General features: G+C 45.9%; 1 protein-coding gene across 1 annotated transcript; it reads right to left on the bottom strand.

Moving 5' to 3' along the window:
- Positions 1–10,113: 10,113 nt before the first annotated feature.
- On the bottom strand, positions 10,114–12,458 carry LOC129617182 (formate acetyltransferase-like). Its single transcript, XM_055532555.1, is given in 16 exon segments — positions 10,114–10,224; positions 10,227–10,304; positions 10,306–10,336; positions 10,338–10,411; positions 10,413–10,472; positions 10,475–10,510; positions 10,512–10,541; positions 10,543–10,644; positions 10,646–10,771; positions 10,773–10,945; positions 10,948–11,052; positions 11,100–11,118; positions 11,120–11,143; positions 11,145–11,186; positions 11,188–11,660; positions 11,723–12,458. Coding segments are annotated over 16 exon segments (2,220 nt in total).
- Between the last annotated feature and the right edge of the window lie 5,441 nt (positions 12,459–17,899).

The raw sequence follows: 17,899 nt of genomic DNA, 5'->3' as shown, positions 1-17,899 counted from the left end.
TTTCGCGAAGTCCCCAGTCCCAATCAAAAATTGAAACGCTCCGAGCCTTGACCGGATGCCACTTCGCCGAAGACATGATTACTTCTTTGGGTGCTAAGTGCAAGCCTGTGTGGCGCACGCTTCCCACATTACATGAAACAAGGCTACACTCTCCTCCCGCATAACCCGGAGATACAACGTCGTCGGGCATTGCAGGCGTGATCCAAGGTGGTGGAGCGGTTTCGAAACCAGCGTGTTGATGGTGGAGGAATGTTTCTAACTAATCCAGGTCATTGTCAATTTCACCGCCGTTGTCTTTGATCCTGAGGTTGCGGATTTCGTTCATCATTTTCCCCATTCGCAGCAAGGCATCTCCACTCATTGTTCGTTTTGCAGCTGACATTTCGGCCACCTGAGCCAAGAGTGTCGACTCGCGACTTTCTCCGATACCACGAGGTATTCCCATCGTGTGATTGCGGATTTCTGGGACAATCTAGCAGACCTCAATTTGTATTTTTTTGCATATTTCTGCAGAGTGCAAACTGCCATTGATGCAAATTCGACAGGCAAACCATTCTCCATGCGCGCTGACAACTCAAGCGATTGCCGTGTTTTTGATGCGCCCCGTTTCGAGTCTGAAGTTGTCTGTTTCCAGGGGGAGCGTTAGGATTGCTGATTGTAGTTGGGTGATTGCAATTTTAACTGCCTGGTCGTGCTGTTCCGTCCACTCAATGGGAGTTGTCTTGTTCTTCCTCTTCGAATTGGGCCTCGTTTTCTGGCCAGCTTAATATGCTCGGGCATCGACCAGTGAAGGGTGCAGTGGTTGGGGGGATTCAAAACAATGTTCCCTGAAACCAGTGGGGAAATTGGATCGACAATTCGCTCAATGGTGTGACGCCCTTTAATGACTCGAAATTGCTTCATACGACGAAATTTCATCTTCATCTTCATCTTGAGTCTGCATGTCGTGTTCGTCTTGTAATCTGCTCGATTTCTCGGAGCGTTAAGGGACGAGGCTGTCGTTCAAAGTTGGTAAAATTGTCATGCGACGATCGCGGCGATCTGCCTCCTCGTCCTCTGTAGTTAGAAACACACACGAGCCCTGTTTATCTGACCAGCCACCACATCAACCCAATCCTCTAGAGTCTTTTCATCGACTGGCTGATGATGGCTTTATCGTGACATGCGGGGGCTTCTGCTCGTAAAAGAAAGTTTCTGTAGAAACAAATTTTCTTGTTTCGAAACAAGTTTGCGGCGGGAGAGTCTTCTGACGAGAGTACTGGAAGAAAAGACATCCCAAAATGGCCGGGTCGACAGCAGGGTTAAGACCTGCAGAAATCGATGGTGAACTTCCACCAGCTGTAACAATTTGGACCACCGCCGGAGCACTGGATGGATCGAAGGCATGCGGGTTGGTTGGTACGATGACGGCTCGTCGTCACAGTTGAACGTGGCGGTTGGCTTGTGGACTTCGGAGAGTGGTTAGCGTCGTTGGGTCACTTGAAGGACTGATGTTGGATCGGGGGCATTCTGATTTCCTGATCCCCTAGACTATCTTATGTTCCTTCGTCCTGCTAGCCCCTTCCTCCCCCATAAGCCGAAGATACAAGATCGTCTGGTAGTTCGATTCAACGTAGTGATGGGTTGTAAAGACCAAAGCGTTGACCCGTCGAGGAATGCTCCAGCTGGGACAATAATTTTGTTGTGCTCTATGTCCACCATCTCCTCAGGAATTTCACCACCACTGTCCTTAATTACTTGCCGGAGGCCACGGAGCTCGGGCCACCATCAAGTGAGGTCGATTATCGGTTTTCGCCAATGCCGTGTGTTGCATGGTTGCGGATTTTAGTCACGAGTCGACAGAGTGAATATTCACAATCCTCCTCGAACCGGATGCGATGTAGCTCTGGGATTTCACTGCAGTGCCGGAAAATCTCCGTTTTACCCCGAAAATCAAATCGAAGATTGTATCGTTTCAGTCGAGTCAAAGTTGTAAAAGTGGCTGATGAGGGGCAATAGGATCGACGGGCTGTTCTATGGGGTGACGTCCCCTTGATCATTCCGCCTAGGTGACCTTCTCAATTTCGGGCACGTGAATGGACGGAGCTGTGAATCATACCACCTTTGTTGCATTTCGCAAGAGTTCTGTCTTTGAGTACGTCGGTTATTGAGGCATTCACTTGTAGAGGGACGGATACCCGAATTGCAATCCGTGCGGTGAAGGAAGAAAGGAACAGTTGTTGGGAAACCAGACAGAAAGCGACACCCTGCAGCAATAGAGCCAACCATGACTGCCATATGTTGCGGTAGTGTATATCGACCGAAGGGCCTTAATTCTCCTCTTCCCCAGAACATCTTCGAATAAAAAATTTGTTGACCATCGATTTATTAAAGAACTTCTGAACAACGATTGGATCCGCAAATAGAATGCCATTTCTCTTGAACAACCAAAATTTGTATTCCCTCTCCGATGTTGCGCTTCTCTCTCTAACATTTGTTGATTTTGAAACAACGATTGGCCCGGAGTCATTGATTGGATCTGACTCGTACTATTGGAGACGAGGAACGAGGAAGGAAGTGAAACCTTGAGTCACCAGGCCTATGGTTGTGATAGAGAAAATTTCTCTCTATTCAATTTCCATTCTATCTTCTTTATCTTTTTCTTCTTTTTTCTTCTTTTTTCCTTTCAAACTACAAGGGATGCAAGGGGATTGAAAATTTGACAAGAAAACAGTGAGGGATTACTTCAGGGACTACTATGTCCACTTGACTCCTCAACATAATAAAAGGCCGAAGAGGCTGAAAATGGGGGAAAACGCCGACAGAAAACTATTGGAGGCGCAGGAGGTGCCCACAAAAGAAGATGCTGAGGGTCTTCAGCCAACACATAAAGCCACAACATGGAGTGATAGCCGGAAACATCACCAATGGATTGTGGGGATCAACAGAAGAAAGGATCAAGCTATTAGACGATGATTTAATCTTATTTATTAAAACAAATGAAAAGAAATTCAAGACGTGATTTACAACTCAATGTGAAAAGAACTGAGAGGACAATTAGAGGAATGCCTCTCTCACAAGAGTAAACACAAAAGTTGAGACGATATAAGGCGACGGCAAAAATAGCCGTACAAGAGAAATACGGCGAGGGACAAGGACGGCACCCCAATTCATGGGTGCATAAACGTGGCGCGTCCACGTATAAACACGGCAGGCTGGTAAGACGAGGAAAACGGGAATGCTCCCCGGTCTCGAGTTCTTAATATCGTTCTTGAAAACCTAATTTCCAGAACTCGGTTCTTTCCCCTTGCATATTAATAAGGAAAGACGGCGATGAATCAGCAGTTGGAAAATTATGGAATCAAATTAATACGGAGCGACTAGGACATCTCACCCGTAACGAAAGTGCGAGCAATTGAGAGAGTGATCTCGGTAATCGGTGGCTAGCGGGTGGCGGGGCGGATGGCGACTTGTCAGAGAAATAATTCGGAAAACCACAAGAGTGGTGAAGAGAGGGTCCATCCCTTCACCACGGAAGATGGCACTTGGATTGTTGATCCTTCATTGTTGAATAATGGGTGGATTGTCTGGCCGTAACAACCTCGGATTGTGCGGTTCAACACAAAGCATGTTGCGCAATGTTATGAATCCCATCAAGTTGTGAAGCCTAAAAACATGAGCAATGAATGAAACCTCGAAACAGAAAACTGACTCACCGGGACAACGAACCATGCCCTGCGCAATTGTCGGGTCGGTTGTCGCCAGCACTTCCACCAGCCGGGATTAAACACAAGTTGTTGGAGAGGTAGGATGGTCTTTAAGAGGTCGTTATTAGAGACTGAGCTTCCTCCTTTGTTCAGGTTCTTCCTCAGCCTCCTCCAGTCTTCTCTTCTTCCTTCTGATAGGGCCTGTGGATTTGACTCCCACTGTTGAAGACCGTCAATAGTGACCATTGTGCCAATTGTTTTGCAGCCTGGTGGAGTGTGACTCCGTCCAATTCAGGACAAATCCCGACACTTGTTCTGCTTGGATCTCCGAGAGGACCATGACCTTGTGATGGGTGCGAAGAACCGAAGACCGGATTCCGAAGGGCTGAAACTGAAACTGCTGAGTAATGAAGAAGACCATCCTATCAAGGCTCTCCAGGGTGTTAACCGTGATCCCTATTTCATAGGGACAATGCCCGTGCTGGATCGCCATAAACTATCCAAGGAGGGGGAGATTTACGTCCGGCCGACAACGAAATAGAAAACCATGGAGTCCTTCACGAACGGGTCGTCTTCAACGTAACGGCTTAGAAAGTCCGCCACGACGTTCTTCACTGTTTTTTCGCTCGATCGCTTTTCAGAGCGTCCTTGCGATTTAGTAAGAGAGAAGGCACGTTGTATTATTCTGACAAGCGGCTGCACCATCTTGCGATTTTGCCCGTCCTCTTGCTCATCATCCATTAGAGATTCTTGTGGTCGCACAAGACGTCCGCTTCGCGCCCCCGGAAGTAAGGGTCCACACGCCTCCCAGGCCCAGATGATGACGAACCCCTCCTTCTCCATCGTCGACCAGTTCCGCTCAGTCCGATTCAATTGTGACCACAGATCCCTAGTTTTATGCCAGGTGGAAGTTGAAGTTGAATCAAAGTTCTACTGTGGAATGAGATTAGCAGTAGATGTGGGTTGTTCTCGTCTTTGTCATACAGCACTGCCCTACCCATCTTGCCTCCCGTTGTTCTGGTCCCCATACCAGTTCTTTCATCTATTGGTTCCCGACCGCAATACAATATCAAAGAATATATCCTGTCGTTTGAACCACACCGCTCAAGTCTTGATGGGTATTCCATAGATGAAACATTGGTGTATCCAGTTGGACATTAACCGGACCGCTCTATTCATTGTATACCTTCACCTTGTTCAGCTATGCTGTTGTATGATCCCGTGAAGCTGCATTCCGAGGCGGGTGCCAATGGCACCAGGTCAATTTCCGTGTTGTTCTGAACTAGGCTTCCTACGTTCAATCTGCTAAGATCCTTGGCTTGGTTCCATGGGCGTGAGAGTGTTAGCCAACCAGACCATGACCCTCTGAATAAAGTCATATGGTCTTTCCATCGGAAAGGCTATCGTCACTTCCGGCTGGCTGGAGGTCCACGCGCGCGGCAATACTGTGTTATTATCCGAGTCGAGGCGAACTTGCTCTGTGGAGTGGATAATCCTGATATCCGGTATGTCTTCGTATTGTTGGACTTTGATCGCGGATTCCAAAGTTGGTCTGGGAAGTGGGCCAATCCCGGCATCTTCAGGGAAAACCAGGTTTGTTGTCGCTCTCGGCGAGGAATGCTTGAAAATCCCGGCATCTTCAGCAGGTCGGGGTAAGGCCCGATTGTCACCATGTGGGGCGCCAACATTGTTGAATATAGAGGCGGTCCACTGCTGAAGGTGCGAAGAAGGATAATTGTTGTTGAGGAGTTAATAGGAACACTGTGAAGGAGAAGAGGGAGTCTGGTGGGGTGCCGGTGAATTTTTCAACCAATATATGAGCACACTTACTACTCCGAGTTTGTGCGGTCTCTGGAAGTGTCCCGATATCTGGCCTTCTTTGCGAGCTTCTTTTCTCTATCCTTCCTCTGTTTGTCTTTCTTGTTCACATACCCATGAATAACTCAGCCCAATGGTTAAAATGTTTGTCTTTAGAACGTCTTGGATCTTGGCAATCAAAATGCACAAGACTTTGATGTGAGCTGCCTTTTTCACTTGAAGTCCTCCGAAAGTTCTAACTTTCGGTCTCCGAACTTCCTTGTTAATTCCAAATGGTCCCGAATGCAAAAAACCAGTTTGCAACATTGATAGCCATTCTCCGGGAGGTCCATACCATTGGATTCCTACGATCGCAGGATAAATTAAGACCCATTTTCTCTCGATGGTGATCTCCCGTCCATCGTTACAATTTGCAGTATAGTTGGGCCGTTCGTCGTATTGAAGGTTTGTTGCTGTGAATAAAACGATGGAAGTCCTACGATCGCAGGATAAATTAAGACCCATTTCTCTCGATGGTGATCTCCCGTCCATCGTTACAATATTTGCAGTATAGTTGGGCCGTTCGTCGTATTGAAGGTTTGTTGCTGTGAATAAAAACGATGGAAGTCGTTGAACGTTAGCATCAGTAACTGATCCCTCGAGGAAGCTTTCGTCTGGTTTCCACCGTCAATATTTTTTTAAGTTTTTGGTCGTATTGGTTTCCGTAAGCAGGTCCTCTATCCAATTTGCTCTTGTGCATCTTGGTAGATGGGGAGTCCTTCATATAGCGCTTCAAACTTTGGCGGAGTAAAGAGAGAGAGAATGATCTCGAAGATTTTCTTTGGTTCCTTTTGTCTGATCAACATTTCGGGAGGGGCTGGGGTCTTTCCAAATTCCCACCCGCCGGGGCGACGTGTTGAGGCTGAATTCGAGCTGGAAGAAGACTTCTGGAAGAAGATGTTATGGTCTCTTACACCGCGCCACACACCAGGACTATCAGTGTGAACTTTCATGAACGTGCTGACTGTTGAAATGGTCTTCTGAGCAGAGCGCTCTTTGGCATTTGAGAGTTTGATGCCCCGCATACCCCACCCAGAAACGTCAAAGGGAAATGGAGTGCTGTCAGTGTTACGAAACTCGGAAAATTTTGAAGTCGAGTCCAAAGGTAAGTTCCATGCAACATAATTTGCTGAGCTTCGGAGGTTCCTCTGGGGCAAAGTCAACTGACGGAAACGCAAAAACGGCCCATCTGATGTTCTTGTTGTCGAGAGATTCGTAGAAATCGATGATCTTCATTAAATGATTCATTACAAAATAGCTCTGGATTTCCCACCTTTGTTCGACAGAAATGTACCTGTACGTCATACCAGTAAGCTCATTGATCATGTCTCTGTGTGTCTTACTCTAATCGATGACACGCATCCACACGTCCTCTTCGGTTTGATTAGCGAATTCGATGAATTGGAGCTGATGGACAAAATCATGTGTTTGGTGAAAAAAAAGAGGAAGCTACTGTGGCAATGGCTGTTGATGTGGATGGAGTGGGGGTGTAACGTGTGAGAAGCGGGACTAGACCGTTTTTTTGAGCGAAGAGTTGAAGCTGTGGGGTCAAGGACAAGGTGATTTGTCACATCCAAAACTTTCCTTTCCGGACTTTCGCAGCAACATATACCGGATCCATATTTTGAGCCTTGTAAAACATGGGTCCCAATTGTTCTCGCAAGCTAGTGAAACCTCATTTGGGGAAGAAACCCTTGATACTGACTCGCTATTTTGTGGTTGTATGATGATCCAGAGAGGTAACAGAGCAAATAATTGGACAATGGGAATCCATAAGTGAGGCAGTGATCTTTGACTTAAGCGACAAAAGCCATCCAATCTCTGTTGTGGAAGCCCGCAGTGACATTAATCAAGAACTTCTCATTTTCTAAAGCCTCGTCGTTCCACGTAATTTCTAAATCACCCTAGTCCCCCCTCAATGTCATAATCCTTAAATCTGTCTTCTAACACCTCCATTCTGGCCAGTTCAGCTGAACAATAACTTTCGGAGCTTCCGCAGGTCAAGTAGACATGGATAAATTTCTTGAGAGTCCATGATCCATTAAGGTATCTCAATTTTCTCAATTTCTTGTTTATCAGTTCAACTTTATGAACGGGTATTAACTGAATCACTTTGGCGGGAATTTCTCGGTTTTGAACAAGCTAGAACTAGAGCTTTCAGAGACGGACTCGAACTGTGAGATAGAACGATGTACTGGATTAGAACGGAAGTGGTAATTCCTTTGGTCTGGTGATGATTGCTCTTCTTTAGAGATGGAAATTGTCGGACTTCCGCACGACGCAACGGGACATTTGTGCTCTGAAGATTCCTTGGCTAAAAATGATCGTGTGAATCATAACAGTCGTTATGAAAGCCGAATGAGTTTGTTGTCCTAACCACACTGAGCGAGGCCCATCCTGCAATTACGTATTGAAAGTCTCTGGCGCCAATCATGCTGCGTCAGACGGCAAAGGTCTCATCCAAAAAGTTGCGCCTCGTTGAATTTCTCATGTCTAGGGGAGGACTTTGATTGCCACACTGAGCGAGGCCCATTCTGCAATTATCATGATTGTCACAACAACAATGGCGTCAGCGATGATACGAGTTGTATCCCGATGTCAAGCGAGTGAAGGAATACAGCTGTGGGTAACGGCAGGAACTTCAACTATAGACTCAGGTTCCACGGAACAGACATCCGTGGTCATTCTTCTCTGGTGGGGAAGGACGTTAGGCTAAATGCTTGATTGTCATTGCAAGTAGCCAAACCCATCAACCTTTTGCTTTAATTGGAAGCGTTCTACCGTCTCCAATTAATTTCAAAAGATATTAAAAGAAATGATTGCACTGATGTTTTTTCGTCGCGGTGGCTGCCATGCCTCTTGCAATAAAGATGCGTGGTATCGTGTCCATAAGCAGAAGTGGACAGGGTTGTCTGCAAGATGCACAGGGACGAGGCGATTATGCCCTCTTCTCGCTCATCATTTCTTGGTTCCTTGTAGGCTAATGATTCCTGAAGAACTGGCTGTGGGTATTCCATCGTTCCTCCTTCTCTCCCGCCGCTTCCACGTCTTCTGATAATAAGGAAATCGTTGAACATTTGGCTCCCACGAAAGGTAATCTGCCTGAAGCAGTCACTACATCACTGTGATTATGAAGATGCCAGAGTGTTAGATGTTTTCTTACTATCAGCAATGGCAGAAAAACACAAAAAGGAGGAGTGAGGATTTCATTTTTTCGACACAAAAGAGAATTGGATCCGTTGTTAGAGGTGTATGATAAAGCCCTCTACAACAAAATATTTTCCCAGTTACAGTTGTCTATTTTTGGCACGTGAAGAGTACAACGAGGGGGGACTACCATTAAGCGCTGCTCGACCCTGTTAAAGTACAATGAGGGGACTACTGGGTTGCTCATAGTCAGCACGTGAGGGTTCTGAATAGGTCCTCTGGAATCAGAAACAGCTCACTGGCCCTATTCTATGTCAAACGAGAAATGCGCTGATCTGATCTCAGCCGGGAACGCTGACCATGTTTCTATCAATGCAGAGGGCTCGCGACATATTCAGGCTTATGAGGAGTATTTTAATTTAGTAGGAAATTCAGATGGTGGGGTTCCTCTCCCAGAACGTGAATATGAGGCGCTAAAGCAACTGGCCGAAGAAGCCAAAAAGAACCCCCATATTTGTTCACTGGAGAAACCTTGATACTGACATGGACTGCAAGGCTATTGGGGCCGTCGTCTCTCTGTCTTTGCACCCACAGGTACAGAAGCATCAGCCTTCGATCTGCTGCAACGCTGTTTCAGATATCGAGAAACATGCGTGGTTTGAGACAACCACGAAGAGAGTAAGCGCTTGCTGAGAACAGAAGATGGATTAATGCGTGTTGTAGATCCGTTGTCGAATGCCTCACTGCCAATGCATTCACTTTGATTATGTTCCCACCCATGGATCTAGGTGAATCAGATGAAGCGCACGTTGATATCCCTGTTATGGTCAGAACTCTTAATTGTCGATGTAAGCACCCATCAACAGAGCATCACCCATTGACAAAAAAGTGCCAGAGAAATGACAAAGTGAGATAAGTCTCATAAGACGCACGCGTGCAAATATGCATACAGGGGTGTGGGTGTAATCAATTTCACCCAACAATTCGTTGTTCTTGCGATGCTCTATGGGAAAGACATCGAACAGTCTTCGAGACCGGTAAGTTTGAAATCAGTCACATGTCGATAGTCTCCCATTCCAGAAGAAGGAACGATTAGCTGCAGGGAAGCCTGTTGGACGATCATTCGATTCACTTGCTGTGAGTCTAAACTGCACAAGCAAGCCATTAAAACGTCTTCTTCTGCAGCCAATGGGCGGTGCGACTTCTTTTCTTTTCTCTTCTGGACGGTGTAGAAAGATCGAATGAAAAAATAACTCGTTTACTCATACAAGAATTTCCACTGCTGATAAAAATTGAGAAAAACTAAGAAAAATTGGAATTTCATCGAGAGACAAGCAACGAACATAAAAAAAAAAGTCGCACGAAAGATACATGAAACTCGGCAACGTAAGAGTTCGCGAGCTCCGATTCGTTTGTCAACTATTTACATTCGCTCATGGAACGTCCGGGCGATCACTTCCTTCTGTTGGGATGGAGTCAAACGGTTGAAAAGAACAGCGTATCCAGAAACACGAATGGTCAATTGAGGATATTTTTTTCTGGGTGGTCGACCGCATCCAGAAGTGTCTCGCGATGAAGAACGTTGACATTCAAATGATGAGCATTTTGAGAAAAAGTAGCCATCTATCATTGCCGTCAGGTTTGTCTCTTGGGTTGGCTGGCTTTTTTCCAAGAGTTCCTGGAACAAGTGAGAATGTATTGCTGATTCCGTCCTTGCAAATCTGCGTAGTCGATCTTGGCGACGGAATTCAAAGACGCAAAGGCACCCGACGAGTCTCTGCCGCGTGCATCGGATTGGCACCAGGAGCAAACGGCTCTCCCAGCTTTTCGTCCGCACGGTGTCGAACCTGTTGCTTTTGCCGTAAACGACATTCGACGTGATTGTCAAGACTGAAAGAGTTGGCTCGGCGTTACGGTAAGTCTTGTGGGTTCGGAGACGCGTAATAAAACTCGTGCGTCGCCCATTTTGCGAATTCGTCAACGCGGTCGTCATCATTTCCATATTTGGGGAAATCGCCGTCGATTTTGAAATCAGTTGTAATTCCACGCTCATCGCGAACTGGTGTCACCTTGGCATGTTTTGATCGCGGACAATGAATCCGCAAGAACAGAAATTCCGGCTGTTCCGTACGCCATGAATCGGTGGGTGTGAGTGTCATGGAGAGCCATCTCGAGACGTTCATAGTTATACTTGTCGTGCATGAAATGGATAACATTCATCGTGTTGGCGTAGAGTTTTCGCCATCCAATCCATTGCCTTCAAATATCTTTCCTTGATCATATCGAAACTCGAGAGGTCCATCAGGGAAGGGAAGAAACACATCTTTCGGTCCGACCTGCTTACCGGTAATTTCATCGCGACCTGAAACAGAAGTCAATTGCTTCTCATTATCTATTTTAATAGAATACCGTCGTTGAGCACATAGAGAAAGCAATTTTGGTAAATTGCAGCGGGGCGCCAAAGAACTGCATTTGCTTTCCAATCGTCATCGCTGAAAACGCAGCAAGCGATTGAATAATCTGAGCCGAACACAGGCCGCATGACGTCGTCGTTCTCGTATTGGATTGCAGACGTTTTTAATTGAAAACGCGAGAGCAGAATTTCCTTGAATCCTTCAGGGAGCTTGACGGACCAGAGAACGGTCATATTTGGTTCTGGAGCAGGTCCCAAATTAATCAACGTATTCAGAAGACGGAAAGACGTCTTGGTGACGAGGGGCTTTCCAGAGGGTGCGATTCCTCCCATAGTTGCGGTGACCCAGGTAGGATTTCCACTAAAGAGCTCTTCGAATGCAGGAGTACGGAGATGGCGAACGAGTCGAAGTTTCACAACGAAATCATCGATCAGTTCTTGAGCGCGTTCTTCAGTCAGGACGCCATTTTTGATGTCGCGGGAAATAAAAAAATATCAAAAAAAGGAATCAACCCGACCCAAAGACATGGCGGCTCCATCCTGCGCCTTGATTGCGCCTGCCAGAAGAAAGCGTTATCAAACAAAACATATGGACAGATTTCTCTACTCAGAAACATACCCAGATACGCAAAATATGTCCACTGAATTGCTTCCTGAGCTGAAGTCGCTGGTTTTGAGATATCGAACCCGTAGGTCTTCGCCATCTCCTTCAACTCTCCAAGAGCGCGTACTTGTTCGGAGATCTCTTCGCGGAGCCGGATCACCTCTTCCGTCATTTCATCCTCAAGGCTTTTCTTGTCCGCATTCTTTGAGGCGATCAGCTGGTCGACGCCGTACAAAGCGACGCGTCGATAGTCACCAATAATGCGGCCTCTTCCATAAGCATCAGGCAACCCAGTGAGAATGTGATTGCTACGAGCAGCCCGCATGGCATCAGTATAAGCATCGAAAACGCCTGCATTATGCGTCTTGCGATACTTTGTGAAGATCATGTCCATCTGGGGATCCATTTGGTATCCATAAGCCTCACAGGAGGCTGCAACCATACGAGCCCCACCTGCTGGCTTGCAGGCTCGTTTCAGTGGATAGTCAGTTTGGAGCCCAACAATCAAATCCTTCTCCTTGATGATGTATCCAGGAGCAAATTCGTTGATTCCGCTCACTGTTTTGGTGTCCACATCGAGAGTGCCTCCCTTTTCGAGCTCTTCCTTCAGCAATTCCATACATCGGCTCCATACTGCTTGTGTCCGTTCCGTCGGACCCGCGAGGAAAGTGGCGTCCCCTTCGTAGATGTAGGAATCCAAGTTGGCTTGAACCCAAGCTTCAACATCAATTTTACTCGGTGCGCAAACCATTTTGTCAGTTGATAAAAATCGGTTGTGGTTACAATGTGACAAGAGTAGGTCGCTAACTGTATGAGAAGGTGGCTTTGAATCAAAGTAGTACTGCATGTGCATGTTAGAGGTACGGGTGCGTTGAGCCGTTCAACTCTCGGCGGATTTATCTTGGGACCCGGTTTTTGGGTCTCACCGTTTTTCATGAATGGTGGAATCATAAATTTGTCCCTTTGTGCTCTCCTTCCTTCCTAAATTCGATGAGTGATGATGATGTTGTATTTGAGGGAGAGACCTCGAAACCTGTTCTGAATATCACTCGAAACAATTTCCTGACTCTCTTGCCGGGTGATTGGGCCGTTCCGTGTGTCGCCTCGACTCTCCAACGACTTCGAATTCTGTCAGACTCAGTCATCCCGGAACGACAGAAGGTTCAAGCAAGTCAACGAAGTCGATTTGGGGCCTCCAAACGAATCAAAGCTCTCCAATCATCAAAATGTCCTCTCGCAATTTATATGGTTGAATACGAGTTGGCGTGCTGTCGCTTGATTTATCTGCTTCTTAGCGTTTCCAATAGCGAAGATGCGTTCAATCGCAGGATGCCGACATGCGTTTCATGGCGACCAAAGGAATGTCCCAAAACGGAGACGCCCTTCATGAAGGCGGTCGCTGAGTTAGTTAGACAACCAGAATCCCGCCGTCGAATTCTCTCCCTTTGGGACATGCGCCATCTCAATTCCTACGAGTCCGTCGCGGCGCAAGATCCGTATTTGACGCGTCGATTGATGTGGTGCCTGCGTCTCCATCGATTTGAAAGTAGAGCGCTCAAGAATCGAAGGATGTTAGACGGAAAACGAACGTTACGCTCCGGTAATGAGGCGGATGTTGACAGAAACGAGGTCAACGCTGACGTGCTGAACGCGTGGATGAAACTTCTTCAGCGACATCATAACGAACAAACAAGAGGGTGTGTCGGTCGGCAGGATGGGACAGCAATCGGTGTTCGTTCGTTTTTTCAGAAGACCGTCGATGCTGTTCCTTACAACGGACTATCTGACGACACTCGCCGCTCCAAAGTCATTCCCAGTTTCTCCTGAGGGGGAATCGTTATCAACTCTCAATATTCCGACCACGAGAAAGCGATTTGCAAGAGGTGATGAAACTCCAGAGAAGACGAACGGCAAACGTCGACGGTGCGATGCTGAAGCACCAACACAAGATCTTAAAGTAGATGATTCTAAAGAACAAGGAGAAATATCCCGCAGACGGAGACAAGCAAGTGGAGCAAGGGTGGGTGTCCCAAAATGGATAGGTGTAAGAGAACCGCATAAATCGGACGATTCTAACCTTCAACCTTCGACTTCACATCTTGAAGAAGACAATTTTCAGCCAGACAGTCAATCATCATCGCTCGATTTTAATCATCAGACTTGCAAGAGTATCAACAGTTCAACACGATTTTTGGACGTCCCAAATGTTTCTCGCGTTTCTCAATATTTTCATAAACAACGATTAACTATCTGGGATTTTCATCAAATTTGTCTTCCAGTTCATTTTTTGACAGTCCATTGGTCATTGCTTGTCATCGATGTCAAGTACGTGTCTGAATCACACAAGTTTCTTATTCTGCAACTTATTTTGTTAGAAACAAAGAAATTCAACTTTTTGATCCAATGCGATCATCGTATCGTCAAGCTGCAACTGATCTGATTGGGACATTCAACAACATTGATGTCCCAATATTCCCAGTCCTTAATCCTCTAGGATTCCCTCTTTCAATCCTCCCCCCCTCAACTCACTCTCCCATGTCTAGAAAAGTGGATCCCAGAGAGTCCCAAGTGTCCTCTCAAATACTTTCAAAAGCAATTTTCTCCTCAGGATGGCTACTTTTTGAGTACGTCGATGCGCTGCTCGAATACGAAGCAAACAAGAAGACTCTCGGTGAGCAACCGAGTTGATAGATAGATGACAAGATTTTATATTTTCACAGAAGAGAAAGCTGCGTTGCGCCTTCCGTGGAAACGTGTGGTGGTTGTAAGTGCGCAGTTGCAAATATTATTTTGTAATGTAGTCGTTCATTCAGGATGACTGGCCAACTCAAAATCCTGATCGTTTTGATTGCGGAGTGTTCGTTTCTCATTACGCTCGTTGTATGATGAATCGCGATGGCCACAAGTATCCCATTCCGGATTTCAATTCCGGACATATCGAGACATTGCGAGTCTTCATGGTGAGGTGTTGGTTCGACAGCAGGACGATGGTGAAGTTGAAAACGCGGAATAGCCATATACGTTTCATGTGTTCAGGCTCTGAGTATTTTAAGTGGTCGTCTGGTCGTCGACTGTCCCCCTTCCTGAACCATCAATTTCTTTTGAATTTATTTTTGTCGAACCAGTCACACCTGTTTCACTTCGCCCAAATGCGTAATATCGGAATAACTGATGGACGAATGGAAGCGGGATCCATCGACGGCGATGGATTTCAAGGAACGCTGGATGAGCCTGTGAAGGAAACCATTGTAAGCATCTTGAGTCCTTCATTCTTAACTTCATTTTTTAATTTGCTTTCTTCATTTGATTTCCAGCTGCGAGATTTACGGAATGTTGGAAACAAACTTTATTATGTTCTTTTACCAGTTGCTCGATCCGAGAAGGGCGCTGGATTACGTGATTGTTAGTGTGATCGTTCATGGGATTTCAACTATAACTTTCTTTCAGGGGATTTATGGGGCCCTCTCTTTCTTTGTCTCACCCTCTCAGTGTGAGTGATGTGTTTGTCCGAGTGATTCAATTGCTTGATTTTTTCAGCATTCTATGGGCGCAAGCATACAACCATCAGAAGAAGCTAGTCTTCTCTTTGGTGTTCGTGATTGTATGGGCTGGCTCAGGAGTCGTCACTGCGAACGCTGTTCTTCTAGGTGGAAAGCTGTGAGTTCATTCCCATATTCTGAAATCATTTTTTGCGTTTTTTGATCTCAGATCGTTCTTTCAAAGTGTTTGTGTGCTCGGTTACTGCATTTTTCCCTTGGATATCGCAGCTCTTATCTGCTATTTCATTCCAAGCAGCGTTGCCTTCATCAAAGTTATCCTTCTTCTCGTTGCTCTTCACTGGTCCACTGGTGGTTAGTTTTCATATCCTGAGATCAAGATGTTTTTTGTCTTTGTTTAGCGTCCGCCGCGTTCATGTCCGAGCTTGTCCCTCAGGATCGGAAACTCCTTGCTGTTTATCCTGTTTGGTTGTTCTACGTTGCTATAGGGTGGATTATTTTATTGATTTAAATTTTGCTGCTTCTTTTTTCCAACAAACTCTATCACTTGTTCACAGAAGATGCACCGCCGGTGTGATGGGGACAGAAAAACGAGAGAGGAACAAATAGACCAACATGAGGCGGCAACAAATACAGCTGCGACGTTGTTTCTCATGATTTCGTGGGTTGGACTTTCGAGATCAGGATTTCAGCAGTCTTTCCTGATTAAAAAGGTCCATGGAGCACCACGAAGGTTTTTGTTTCGAAGACTGAAAGCGTTGCATCACTTCATCCAATCAATATTTCTCAAGATCTCTCTGACACCCTTCCATCCAATGTGAGAGATCCAAACTTGAGCGAAATGGTCCTGTTGAATTGACACGACGACATGGAGAAGCGACTGCCGGTGCCTAATTGATTCTTGCTAATTAATTCTGACCTAATTATTTCTTCTTAATCGCCGAATCCCCTTTGTGCAGTTTCATCATTCGTTTCAAAGCATTCAAAACGGAATTCTGCCAATTTTATCCAAATGGTTATTTCTTCTTTACTTTCCAATTAATCAGTTCATTGACCTCAGACTCATCTTTAGCGACAATTTACAATTTCTTGCATAATTCATCTGTAGCCGAAGACGCTAGAGGCGATTGCTATTTCTACTTCATTGCTTCGCCCTCAACCAGCGTATGTTCAGAGATCCCTTCTTCTTTAGCTTCTTTCATCAATCTATCTGACGTGCTCCATCTATCCCTTCATATGGAGTTCAATGGAGGTGACTGGAGAATGCTGCGGCGCCCAATTTACCAGGGGATCCCAGCCGGGTTTCGACCCTTTGTTCGCAATCCCCCCCCGCCTCCAACTCTACTAGGATCTGCATCGATCGATATAGTCGATTCTCAACGTTTTTCTCGTTTCAAGGATGACGGTTACGAGAATGGCAAACCTCTTTCTAATGGAATGCCAGCTGTTCCATTGGAAACCCAATCTTCATTCCAGAGGGCTCCATACCCACGCCCCTATTGGACTCCAAATGAGAGTCGATTTTGTCCCCCTCAGCGAACCCTGAGTCAGCGGGAAGTACCTGCAGCGTTGCAAGTAACGATTCAGAAGACCCGCCTCTGTGTTCACTTAACAAAAGGGCGTCCATGTCCGAAGAACAATTGTATGTTCGCGCATTCGACAACAGAACTCAGACAGCGTCCAGATCTCTATCGAACAAAGTTGTGCCGAACGTATAGTGAAACGGGTTCGTGTGAAAACGGAAATAACTGCCGCTATGCTCACGGTTTGGATGAATTACGCCATGTAGGTTCTGTTTATTGGATTCCGATGGTTTGTTAATTTGTTCTTCTTTTACAGACAAAGGAATTTTACAAAACAGCTCTTTGTAGCCTTTGGAAGAATTCAGGTATTAACATGACTGATTCATAGCAATATTGATGAATTTGGGAAGACCACAATCACATTTGAATGTGTATAACAATATAATAGCAGTAGCTTTGACCCGTTTTATCAAAACTCCATGTTACCTGTTTTGCGGTTGATGATTCTCTTGAAAAATGTGTTTGTTATTAGGAGCCTGCAAAGTTGGTGAAAATTGCCGATTTGCTCACGGGCCCCATGAACTCCGATCACCCCCGCGATCCTTCGGTAGTTGGAACGAAATGAATTTTCAAATGAATCAAGGTGATGATGAAAGTGAATGGATGGAGGATGAGGAACGTGAATTGAGAAATTTTAGAAGCGTTCAGACAACAAGTAATTCAAATATTAGTAGCCAGCATGAAGTCCTTAACAAAATTCATCTTATTGGACCTCCCCAAGCCACTGCTTCGACAACAGCCATTACAACAGTCAGCGACAGCTCTGTTGGGAAACTTTCTCCTAAGGAGTCAATAGATGGCAGTTTTCAATTAGCGGCGGCTGAAGCAACAAGACAAGACTTTCCATCCGATCCGCCAAACTCAGCCGTTGTTGATCTGCACTACACAATTGCCGACGGTCACTCTCCTTCTATAGTTGGCGGACAACCCTTACGATTTAGTCAATCTCCTTATCATCCCAACACGAATTTTCATGGAAATCGTGTTCAGCAATTCATTGTGAACGACAGGGCAACCGAACCTCAGCATTTCTATCCACCGCCCGTTCAGAATGCCATTTCCCAATCTCATTCACTTCCGAAAGCACAAGATTCCTTGTCAGATGTTCTTGA

This window comes from Condylostylus longicornis, unplaced genomic scaffold (genome assembly GCF_029603195.1).
Source record: "Condylostylus longicornis isolate FDR11 unplaced genomic scaffold, ASM2960319v2 ptg000439l, whole genome shotgun sequence".
NCBI lineage: Eukaryota > Metazoa > Arthropoda > Insecta > Diptera > Dolichopodidae > Condylostylus > Condylostylus longicornis.
The sequence above is the reverse complement of the archived record's forward strand: the minus strand, read 5'-3'. Positions and strand labels throughout refer to the sequence as shown.